At 36.0% G+C, this 12,728-nt stretch overlaps 1 protein-coding gene and 1 non-coding gene across 2 annotated transcripts; both read left to right on the forward strand.

Moving 5' to 3' along the window:
- The first annotated feature begins 3,234 nt into the window (after positions 1-3,234).
- LOC118973970 (U2 spliceosomal RNA) lies at positions 3,235-3,424 on the forward strand. Its single transcript, XR_005063533.1, has one exon. It is a non-coding gene; the product is annotated as a U2 spliceosomal RNA (small nuclear RNA).
- A 3,044-nt stretch (positions 3,425-6,468) lies between these two features.
- Positions 6,469-11,568, forward strand: LOC108398526 (sulfotransferase 1E1-like). The gene is given in 6 exon segments (XM_073238079.1): positions 6,469-6,619; positions 7,661-7,786; positions 8,616-8,727; positions 9,125-9,156; positions 11,264-11,325; positions 11,437-11,568. Coding segments are annotated over 6 exon segments (615 nt in total).
- Positions 11,569-12,728: the final 1,160 nt, after the last annotated feature.

Here is a 12,728-nt window from a genome sequence, read left to right on the forward strand (position 1 = left end):
GACCGCTGGAAGAGCTTCCCTTCTTGTTGGTTTGTGGCCTTTTCCTGGGAGAATAGCGACCTCTAGTGGCTTGTGCTGGGCAGCTGTGCGCAGACAGGGCTTCTGCTTCCTGCCCAGTTGCTTTGGGGTTTATCTCCGCTGTTGCTGTGGGCTTGGCCTGGCTGGGGCTGTTCCTCCAAAATGGTGGATCCCCGTTGGAGGGGGAGTGGCCGGGAGGCTATTTATCTCCGTAAGGGGCCTCTGTGCTCCCTGCTGCCCAGGGGGTTAGAGTGCCCACTGGTCCCCAGATTCCCTACCTCTGTTCTAAGTGACCTGTCCTGCCCCTTTAAGACTTCCAAAAAGCACTCTACAAACCAAAACAACAACAGCAACAATGAGAGAGGGAACAGAAAGGAAAAAAAAAAGGAAAAAACACGCGATTTTTTTTTTTTTTTTTTTTTGTCCTCAGGTGCCGGTCCCAGGCACCCGCTCACTGGTCCTGCTGCCCTGTCTCCCTAGCACCAGGGTCCCTGTCCTTTCAAGGCTTCCAAGAAGCACCCACCCACCGGTCCCGCAGGGAAGGAACACTCGATATTCTTTGTCCTCAGGTGCTGGTCCCAGGCACCCGCTCACCAGTCCCGCCGCCCTGCCTCCCTAGCACCGGGGTCCCTGTCCCTTTAAGGCTTCCAAAAAGCACTCGCCAAAAAGAGAGAAAAAAAGGGGAAAAACGCGCGATTTCCTCCGTCCTCAAGAGCCGGTCTCAGGCACCCGCCTGCCGGTCCCGCAGGGAGAAACGCAGGATATTCTTTGTCCTCAGGCACCGGTCCCAGGCACCTGCTCACCGGTCCCGCCTCCCTGCCTCCCTAGCAACGGGGGCCCGTCCCTTTAAGGCTTCCAAAAAGCACTTGCCAAAAAAAACCGCTCCGGTTTCTTTCCACCCGCCGGGAGCCGGGGGGAGGGGCGCTCGGGTCCCGCCGGGCTGGGGCTTGTATCTTACCCCCTTTGCAAGGCACTGGGTTCTTGCAGGTGTGGATGTGGTCTGGATGTTGTCCTGTGTCCTGTGGTCTCTATTTTAGGAAGATTTTTCTTTGGTATATTTTCATAGCTCTATGTGTTTTTGGGAGGAGATTTCCACTGCTCTACTCACGCCGCCATCCTGGCTCTGCCCCATATTCTCCTTTTTAACGATGAGGAAACAAAGCAAGCGGGGTAGAAACAGAGTGGACACTGACTTCTAGCCTGGTGTTCACTTCTGCAAAGTGTGTCAGGAGCAGCCTATTAATACTGTGGGCCTAGCAAATATTACTGTTACTTTCCAGTGAGAGTTATCAGGTAAACAGAGCAGAAATCTAAGTCCTTGGAATCCTTGACAAGTAGATCATTGGTAGGATAGTACCTATTTTATCTAGGAGTCCTTAGTTGAAACTAGACAGTCCACAGAGATTTAATCTAACAATTAAATTTAATGAGTGCATTGGAGCATCTACTCTGTGATACACTGCTGAGACCTGGGATGGAAAAATGTACAAAAGGATATTCTGTTTCAACCATTTTTCCCAAATCCAGGTAAACCCAAGGTGGGGAGAACTAAGTGAGCCTTATGCACCTATACTCACCATGGTATCCCAGCACCTAACATTTCTCCTGGGCACAAGGTGGGGACTCACACAGAGTGTAAGACTTGCTGGATGAAGGCAGACTGAACATGGAGGAGAGGAGGATGGAGATCTCTGAGAGCTAGAAGGTGATTTATTAATAAGACTGATGTGTAATCAAATCTCATAATTTTGTTAGGATTACATCTGAGATACCTGAGAGGGAGGTACTGAGAGTTGGATTTGCCCCCAGGGACTGAGATATTTTTACTTTTGGTAAAAGCATCCATAACTGCTAGCCCTGTACTTCCCAAAACAAACGTCAAGCCATAAGAACAAACAAATAAAAAACTCTCATTGTGCTTTTCTTCTGGCATGCAACCTGGGCTCAAAATGAAGTGAATGTCACAGTGAGTTGTCTCAGAGAACTTTATGTAATCAAATAGGAGCAAAAGTCACATTGAACATTTATAGATTTTATCCTTTCCAGTAAGAGAACAGATTATTGACTATGAGTTTCTCCAGATAATTTTATACTTATGAAATATATTCTCAGGAACTTTTGACAACACATATCCCCTGCTTTGAACAGAGACATTACTGTGTAATGTGTACTCTTACTAAATGAGAGTTCAAAGTGTCTGACTTGTTTGTATTATTGTGTGGACTTGGCATAATAAAAATATAAGTTCATACTTATTAAGCATTTATAATTGATCAGGATTATCCTCTCATTCCTAGTAACTATTTCAGGAAGTATTATAATTATGATCATTCTAAATTTGTAGATGAGAAAATGGAGCACAGTCCAGCTAATGTAATCTGTCAAGATAATACAATTTCAAATAGCAGAGATAGGATTTAAACCAAGATGATCTGCTTTAAAGCCCACTCATAATAACTAGACTCTACTCTCTACTACATGCACAGTGAACGTCTAAATTAACACAAATATATAAATTTTTAGCATGTAAGTACCTTTTATTATGTAAACACATTTAAATATTTAGGTGCCCATACCAACTCTAAGGCAGAAATTTGAGACATTTAATTATATGAGCAACAAACTTTTGTGTAACATCATTAAAAATCTTAAAAGATAACTGGCATATAAGACAGAAAAACTACAGATAATCTTCAGTACATAAATTAGTAATAAATGACTAGCTATCAGTCATTTAGGAGGAAGTAACATTCCTGATGGGCAAAATGGATCAAAATGATTAAAATAACCAGTAAACTTATGAAATATAAAAATATGAAAAATTACAAAGCATCTATGAAATACAGATTTTTTTAATTGTCCATATTCAATATGGACAATTACGGCAAATAATTCCCAGAACTGGTGAGGATGTAAGAATATAGGCAATTTCATGTGCTGTGAAAATTGGTATACCTTTAGTGATTTTGTAAAAAAAATTTACTAATATCTTACATGTGTATACTTTTACTTTGCCAGTTCCATTGTCACTGCAAAGACAGGTAAAAGTACCTTTTACTTTGTCAATTTCATTGTCTATATTCAAAGACATTCACTGCAGTGCTACTTATATGGAAAAAACTGGGAAAAACAGGAATTTCCATCAGTAAAGAATTGTATTATCTTTGTTACATCCAACTATAGACTGTTATATGTCATTCATAAGAATAAAAACAGATCATTATCAGCCTTTTGCCTAAGCTTAAGTGTATTTTTTTTTCTTAGCACTTTACTATCTGAAATGTCTTCTATCTGAGGACAATATATTAAATGGATTTTGGGAGCAGGGAGATGGAATAGGAGCTTGCTCCATCTTCTCCATGCATCGACCAGGTATTGCAGTAGCTCTGGGATTGGTGCACCCTTCCCAAATTAAAAAAAAAAAGAATAAAAACATAATTTGTGCATCAGCTCCAAAATATATTCATGTTATAGAGTTCAGTGAAAAAATAGAGTACAAAATGAATATAAAATATAATACAAATTATTATATACACATAAGTGTATAGGTTTTATATGTACATTTATACATTTCAAGGAATAAATACAATATTGTTAGAAGTGATTATCTCTGAGGGTAGAATAAGGAAAGCACGTTCATGTTCTATGTTATTTAATTTTTTCAATAATCACATGCCAAAAATAAGGATATTTATATGTACATGTTTACATGTATGCATATATGTGTGCCTATTACTTATCCCTCTTTGAGTAAGATAAATGGTGTTTCTGTCCTCAAGGAGTCTGCTTCAGGACAAAAAAACCTAATTGATAATGATCTGCTTTTTCACAGAATTTTATGACATATAAATAACATTTTAAAATAAAGCTTTTCAAGTCTAGCACAAAACAAGTGCTTAGTAAATAAAATCCATTTTCCTTCTTTTGATAGTTGTAGGAAGAAGAGATATGCACTTTTTGTAGGAAAAGGAGATATGCACTATTTACAGGAAGTTAAAATGTTATTTTCAAAATTAATCAACAATTGGACAAGTTCTGAATTAGGGCAGTGACCACAAAGGCAGAAAATGGAAAACAATAGAGATGGAACCAGTGGGACTCAGTGCCTGATGTTGTTGAAGGAAAGTTAAGCAGCAACATCTGAAAGTGTTCATTTGTAAAGGGCAGCCTGGAAATGTGGGGATGGGGAAAACACTACCAGCAGAAGCCTTTAGTATAATTCAGTGGTCTAATTATTTGGTTTGATCTGCAGGACATGTTAACCTTAAAAATAAAACTCTCAGTTATTTTACCAGCAAAAATGAGTTTATTTGGAAATAACAGAGAATTTCAATTCAAGACATGCAAGTTTTGGCAAACCATAGGCAAATCCAACAAAGGAGAGAAATTTTATTTATTTATTTATTTATTTTTTTAGATAATTATTTTTTATTGAAGGGTAGTTGACATACAGTATTACATTAGTTTCAGGTGTACAACACAGTGATTCAACATTTATATACATGATAATTCCAGGTACCAGCTATCACCATACCATATTCCTTATGCTATACATTACATCCTGGTTACTTATTTATTTTACAATTGGAAGTGTGTATTTTTTTTTTTTTTTGGTGAGGGCATCTCCCCTATATCTCCCCTATTTATTGATCAAATGGTTGTTAACAACAATAAAATTCTGTATAGGGGACTCAATGTTCAATGTACAATCATTAATCCACCCCAAGCCTAATTCTCGTCAGTCTCCAATCTTCTGAAGCATAACGAACAAGTTCTTACACGGAGAACAAATTCTTACATAGTGAATAAGTTACATGGTGAACAGTACAAGGGCAGTCATCACAGAAACTTTCAGTTTCATGCATTATGAACTATAAACAGTCAGTTCAAATATGAATATTCGTTTGATTTTTATACTTGATTTATATGTGGATACCACCCTGAGAAATGTTATTTTATAGAGGAGAAGAAAAAAGTTGGGAGGGGCTGTTTTGAACAAAAGTCCATTAGAGAAAAGCAAGAGATTCAGAGTGAGTACAGTTTGTCCTTGGCTGAGTTGCTGGGATAGTCAAGTTCTTACAGCAGCTGCACTGTACCTCCTTCCCTGTTGGGGCGTGTGATTGATGATTCTTTCCTGCTGAGCATTCCTCTTGTAGGGTCTGATATTGGTGTGGAGGGGTATGGCTCCCACTTCTGGTCTCTGGACTATCTGCTAATGAGGTTTCCTTTTTTAAATTTTCAGATACTTTTCCTAAAATTTTACCATCAGATATTTCTTTATTTGGGTTAATCCATTTGTTACAGATCTACTAACTTCATTTTCTTTCTACAGTGCCCCTCTCCCACACTGGGATTCTCTGTATTAAAGGAAACACACTAGGTGGCTAAAAGAACTATTGCCTCCAAGAGACTCATGTTATAATACAAACTTTGAAAAAGACAATAAAAGCCATAGCAGTCACAGTTGTGTGAGTGTATAACAATTTACCAGCCAGCTTTTTGGGAAAGTGTGGATAAAAGAAGACAGAGAAAGACTAATATCAAGGAAGGACAGATTTGTCAAAAGCTGTATCACAAACTCAGTGGGGAACAGAAGGTAGTGAAAGATGTTGAAAGCCAATGAAGGAAACTTTGCTTAATTAAATATTCTGTGATTAACCCTGAACATGAACTGGGATGTCATGGGATCAGGAGATGAATCACCAATAATAACCATCTTGTTGAACTTTATAATATTCAGACAAGTTAGTCAATGGGAGTGTATTCAACTTTACTGATACATAAGAGAGAATAGTAAAGGTACTGTGAGAGGTTACAAAGGAGCCTTCTGTACCCTGAGAATCTATGTCTTAGATATCTATTGCAATGTCATTAATTTCATCCTCTTTAAATATGCTCACCAAGCATTTGAATTTTTTCATTAAATTAAACATATTCAGGAACTAAAGATGCTCTGAATTTGAGATCTGGCAAAAGCTATTAAATGAGACCATCAGTCTTTATTGTTACATAATACATACATAATTAATCAAAGTGATTATTTACCAAAATACTGTTATATTTCTTCTTAGTTTTTTATATGCCTCATCAATTTTGACAGAGAAATTAAAACCTCTGTGGTTTTCATTCATCAGGGAATTTATTATGCATAAATATGATATAAATTTATCACACATTTTTATATGGTTTTAAATATTTTACTTTATAGTGATTTGTACTTTCTTATTTTTTAATATGTTAGACTTATCTCTTTAATAGGATCAGAAATTCTTAAAGTACCAAGATTATGTTATATACTTCTTTAATATACCTTTACCCCATCTGTACAACAGCTAAGAAATGCTAGACACCCAAGAAAATTTCAATAAACACAGCTAGTATTAACGTTAAAATAATTTTAAAGTACTTACAAAGTGGAAAATTTTCTTTTTTCTTTCAGTGTACTAGTCTATGATTAGGCCTTCCAAACCTGACTATTTTGAATACTTTGGCAGAATTTATGGAATTCTATTGTATAAAGAATTTGTCCAGTACTAGGATGACATAAAAGCATTTGAGGCAAGAGCAGATGACCTTGTCATTGCCACCTATCCCAAATCTGGTAAGTCTCCTTCTTATTTCAAGTTGGTCCCCATTTTACCTAGAAATGACAAAACCACCTTGAATGGTAAATATCAAGCTGTTTACTTCTTCCACACTCATTCTCCATATTAAATAAGGACAGATACAGAAGTTTTGGTCCAGACATAGAACATGTGGCATATTATAGTTCTATTCTAAGACCACAATCTGTACCTATGATTTGAGCAGCACGTGGACAAATGGGTATTGTTGGTCACTTCAAAAATTATGTAACATAGAACCATAACTAAAATTTAAAACTACCAACTGTTTACCTTATGTCATTGCTATTATTGTATAAAGTATAAGCGATTTTCACAGATTAAAAAAAATGCAGCTCTTTTTCTACTAACCAACTCCTCTTCTTTAAGTCCTCCCACAAAGTTCATTTTTAATCGACGTCTTTTTTCCTGAGATTAGCTCAACTGTCAATCATAGTTCTGGAGTCTTACAGTCATAGACCTTTAGAAATTAGAAAGATCCCGTCCAGAGTTCTCTACCTAGTTGTTACGTTTAGCACTTAAATATGTCAAATACTGACTATGTCTTTGGCTACTGACTCGGAAGGCATCCCTCCACTTCTCTTCCCTGTCTGGATCAATGTCTCCACAATACCAGTTATCTGAAGAGGCAATCTGAGAGCTGTTCCAGATTTAATTCCTCTGGCTTCTTCATCTCCCATACTCAATCAATCAAAATGTTTTGCCCGTTTCATCTCATAGATATTCTTACTTTTTAGATGTAAAAATTTAGATCCAAAACTGTGATTTCCTTGCATTATGTCACAGTTCATCATGGACAAGCTTAGACTCCATCAGTGTTTGTGTCTTACTACAAAATTAATCGTTATTTATTGAAATTAAATATTAGAGAAAATATTTCTTTATTCTTGTGGCTATTCTGACACCTTTCAAATAATATTGCATTGGTGCCTTTCTACTTTATCATGTTGTAAGTCCACCATCCCCATCATCAGCCCTGTGTGGTCAGTGGTAGATGTAGGTTTGTTTCATTTTTACAGGCACGACCTGGCTTAGTGAAATTGTATACATGATCTATAAAGAGGGTGACGTGGAAAAGTGCAAAGAAGATGTCATTTTTAATCAAATACCTTACCTGGAATGCAGAAAAGAAGAGTCGATGAATGGTGATGTTAAAGTTGATTTTAAAAACATGCATTTATTTTAAGTTGTGTAGATGGTGCAAGGAAAGAGACTATAAACAAGAGCAGAAGTTAGTATTATGTTTTCTACATAGGAAAACATGTAAATTTAAATTTAAATCTTAACTGAGTTTATGGTGTAGCATGTGTCTGGAATAGTAAATAAAGATAGCTCTTATACACCTTCAGCAGAGCCTAGTAATATGTGAGCACTTATCTCTTTGTGGGCTGAATGTGATAAAATTTTAAACACTAGGAAAATATCCATAAATTTTTGAAGGACATATGCAAAAAGATATTCACAACAGATTCTTTTAATACTTTGAAAAATTAGAAATAGCAAATGTTAATAAAAATAGTTAGGAGTGATATCAAAATATAAACTCATTAAAATTTTAGGATGTTCTACATTTCTTGACATTGCGGTGTCAGTATAACATAATAAGAAAAAAACAATTAAAAGGTATTAAAAATTCCATCTTTGTGTGTGGTATTTTGATGGCTGTATGTGCATATGCATGTATTTATATGGAAGGCTGTTTACCAAATTGTTAATGATGATTTTCAAAGTAGTGAAATTTATATGATTATTTTCTCTCTCATTTCCTCCATCCTTTAGATATTCTCTAGCCTTTAGATAAAAGAAATGAAAGAGAAAATACGATCAAATACAATTTCTGTCATAGTATGTATTATGATTATTATGAACACAATAGAGAATTATAAAGTTGCTTCCATTTTTAAAATATCTATAAGATCCACATAAATATTTATACTTTTTGAAGTTACTAACTTTTAATTTTTTAGAAATCAGGAATAAAACATTTAAAACACATGGCTTCTCCTAGAAGAGTGAAGACTCATCTGCCACCTGAACTTCTCCCATCCTCATTGTGGGAAAAAAACTGTGAGGCAGCCAGCTCCAAGTATTCTTAGAACTTCAGCTAACTCAAAGAAATTAAAAAATGATCATGTCTTATGCATTCATTTATTTATTCTTTCACTGAATTTATAGACATTTAATAAATGTAGATGACAGTCAGCATAGTCAGAGAGTCTAGATTTCAATTCCAACTCCAGATGATTCTGAAAAAACACATAAACTCTCAAAGGTACAATTTCATCTGTAAAAGAAGGATAATAATAGTTTCTTTATTAAAGAGTTGTTATAAGGAGGAAATGAAATAATGCATGTAAAGAGCTTAACACAATGCCTAGCATATTGCAAACCCTCAGTAAGTGATAGTTACTTTTGTATTGGTTGTTATTACTGACTGTACTGAAAGTACTCCTTTTATGAACTATTGTGCTTGGCATTTTGAGGCATGTGACTGAACTAGACAAGGATAAAGCAGGTAAGTGTCATGTAATAACTGTTTACTGAGTTTCTATCATGTGCTAGCAATGTAACAAGTAACATACAATTCTTGTTTTCTTGGACACATGGTCCAATCAGGGAAATGGAAAGATGAACAGACAATGTAGGAGGTGCCATAGGTCAAGAGAAGAATTCTAGCTCACACACTGAGGGCAGGGATGGCATCCAGGAACAAGTAGCATCTCAACTGATATTTGAAGGATGCATGGGAGTTAGTCTGTATGATCCCTGAGGCAAGCCCTGGGGTATCTGAAACCAGTTCTGTTTAGCTGGAAGGTTGAACACACATGTTGACTGGATAAGTGAAGGAAGATAAGCTAGGGCTTGATTATAGTAGACATTGAAGCCAGGTTAACATGTTTGGACTGTGAAGATAATGGAGATTTGTAGATACATTAAGTTAATGACTGACATGATCAATTTTGCTTTTTAGAAAGAATGATACATGTAACTCCAAAGTATAATCAAAAGAGTAAGTCTTGGACTAATGATGTTGTTCCTCAAGATGCTTCTAGATTTTACAATTCTAATATTTTAATGTTTCTAATATTTTTTTACCCATATTACACATAGGAGATATTAAAGTACTATGTGGAGTCATAACTAAGGAAAAAGGGGATTTATCACAATCATTAAATAATTCCATCTGTACTCTGATGTCACAAGATGTATTTGATATTTTGTGGAGATCTATGCTCCAAATTCTGAAGATTCTAATGTTTCTTATTTGTTTACTTTTATTATAAAAGCCATGCATCCTGTTAAAATTATTCCATACAGAAAGTCTCTCTCATTAATAAATGTCATATATGTATTTTCCAGGAGATGTGTCATTATCATTTTTCAAGATATTTGACCAAGTCACTTCTTTCCCTTGCAGAATAGATTGTAGTCTTGATATTACTCATTTACTTCTCAAATTAAATAGACACTGTAATTTATAATAGTCCTCAGTCTTCACAAAACTGCTTAACATCTCAGAGAGCATCAATGAGTGGAGATAGCTGGATGGATTCATATCCTGACTATTTACAGGGTTATTCACTGAGAGCCAAGAAGACAGATGGATTGAGACAATTAGTAAAAGTGTGTTTGGAGTGGTGGGCCAGAAACTATGAATGATAAGAAAAAAGTTGAAGGAAAAGAAACAAGCTTACAGATAATGGAAACAATTGAGGCCAAGAAATTTGAGGCCTTGGAATCTGTGCAGAAGTAAAAAGCCTCATGGATGACCTAGAGCTAAGTTTTCAATGTGGATCATGTTCTGAGCTGCAGAGAATATCCAAGACAAAGGGAATAGCATGAAGAAATGCAAGGGTTGAATATTCTGAAGTAAATTTTTAGATATAGTGGTGAAGAGTTATATTCAGCTAATAGGCAAAAAGGGCTAGAGAGAGTTGTAAATAAAACTGGAAAAAATTCAATATGGCTAATGGTAGCTCTGATAAAAAAAGAAAGTGCACTTTTGTTCTGTAGTAATAGAGATTTTTATAATGTGATCTTAACAATGCAAGCCATACTTCCTAGAATAAGCCAGAATATTTTCTCCAGCTGTAGAGACTTGAGGAAGACAATTTAGTGAGCCTGGTTACATCCAGTAAACAGGGGAGTCGACAGCAGCCTTCCCTGATGGCACTGCTCAGATGCCTGTGGGTGGAAATGCAAGACCAAAGGGATACTGGAATTTAGTTTTTCAGATCCTTTCTGGCAGCATTGAGTATCAAACATAGAAGACACAATGGAGATTTGACCCAACTCACTTGTTTAGTAGATAGAAAATTTAGATCCAAAATGACTGGTGCTTTGTACAAGATGATAGAACTTCTTAGTGCCAGAACTTGCAAGTAAAGCCAAGGCTCCTGGATTATTAGTTTATGGGTGCTTCCTCTCTATATAAAACAAATTTAACAAGGTGTTGGTGAAAATTATATTTTCACTGAGGTCAATGTTTTTCCACATTAGAAGCCTAATTCCAACATCACAGGAAAAAAAAATAGTGTCCTTCTCTCTCTCTTTTTTTTTATCCAAATAGTAATGTATTCAATCTTAATAACTGAATCTTCAAAATAATTTTTTCTCCTTAGGAAATCAGAGGAGAGTGATAAAATTGATGCAGTTCCTAGGAAGGAAGCCATCAGAGAAGTTTGTGGAAAGGCACCGATGTACATTAAACAAGAGAATAAGATTATCAGCACTATGTTTCAGAAGAATTCCTCTAGTGGCAGAGTGAATTAAACAGTGGTAAGGGGTCAATAAGGGAGACAAGATTATACAACTTGCTTCATTCCAGATGAAGAATGATCCATCTACCAGTTAGACAGCACTGCCGGATGAAATCATGAACCAAAAAGTATTTCCTTTCTTCAGAAAAGCTAAAATAGTCAGGTGACCTACCTTTATCGCTACAGGAAGTCTAAAGTTGAAATAGCTTTTTAGGCAAATACCTATTGAGGTCTATTCATGCCTGTGGACCTTGCTTGTTTCCCTCAGAGCTGTTTCATATTTAAGCATCCTCTTTTTTGAGTTACTAGTTCTAATACTTGTGATACTAATGTGAAATTGCTGTGGCTTGTGGCTTACTTAGCACATGCAGCATATTAAATTAAGACCAACCAGCAGCTGCCCCAGCCTCAGCACCAGCACTGATACCACACTCTACTATCATTTATTAGGCCTCTGTGCCTTAGTGCTGTACCATATATATTATCCAAATGGCTATAATTCTAAGCTTCTAATTCTCTTTAAATTCTAATCATATCCTCAGGAGACAGCCTCCATTATCTCATTTTGTGATGAGGAAACAAGCTTAGAACAACTAGTCAGTTTTTCCTTAACCAACTGGTATTTTTCAAGACTAAGTGGCAAATGTCCAAGAGAGCAAATTGTACACATTAAATATGTACAACTTTTTCTATCAATTATACCTCAAAAATCTTTTTTAAAAATACCAAGTTTTAAGCACAATTCTTTTGCTGAACCATCTGAGATCAAGCTGTAGTATAATCACTTTTAAGTATGCCAGTGTGTGTGTGTGCTACCAAATACAGGTAACTTCTATAACCATAAGTAACCACATTAAGAATCAACATTGATGCCATACTACCAACCAATTCATATGTCGCATTCACATCCATTCAAGCTGCTTCATTAAGAGTTCTATGTTCTTTTCCCTCTGGTCCAGGATCTAATCTGAGATTACGTGTTCCATTTAGTTGTCATATCACTTTTTCCTTCAGTCTCAACAGTTACTCAATATGTTCTGTCTGATGACCTTTACAATTTTAGTGTATAACATTTTGTTTTGTACAGTGTCTGTCAACCTTGCCTAGCTTAACAATGACATACATTTTTGGCAGGACTAGAACAGGAAAGTTGCTGTGGCTGTCTCAGAGTATCATGTTAGAGGGCATGCAGTATCAGCTGTTCTGTCACTAGTGGTGTCAAACTTGGTCATTTAGTTAGATTGGTGTCTGCCTTGTTTCTCTATTACAATGTCATTTTCCTATCTTTGTAATTGATTAGTATTTTCTGGGGAGATAATCTTAGAAC

The sequence above is a fragment of the Manis javanica genome, chromosome 5 (assembly GCF_040802235.1).
Source record: "Manis javanica isolate MJ-LG chromosome 5, MJ_LKY, whole genome shotgun sequence".
Lineage (NCBI taxonomy): Eukaryota > Metazoa > Chordata > Mammalia > Pholidota > Manidae > Manis > Manis javanica.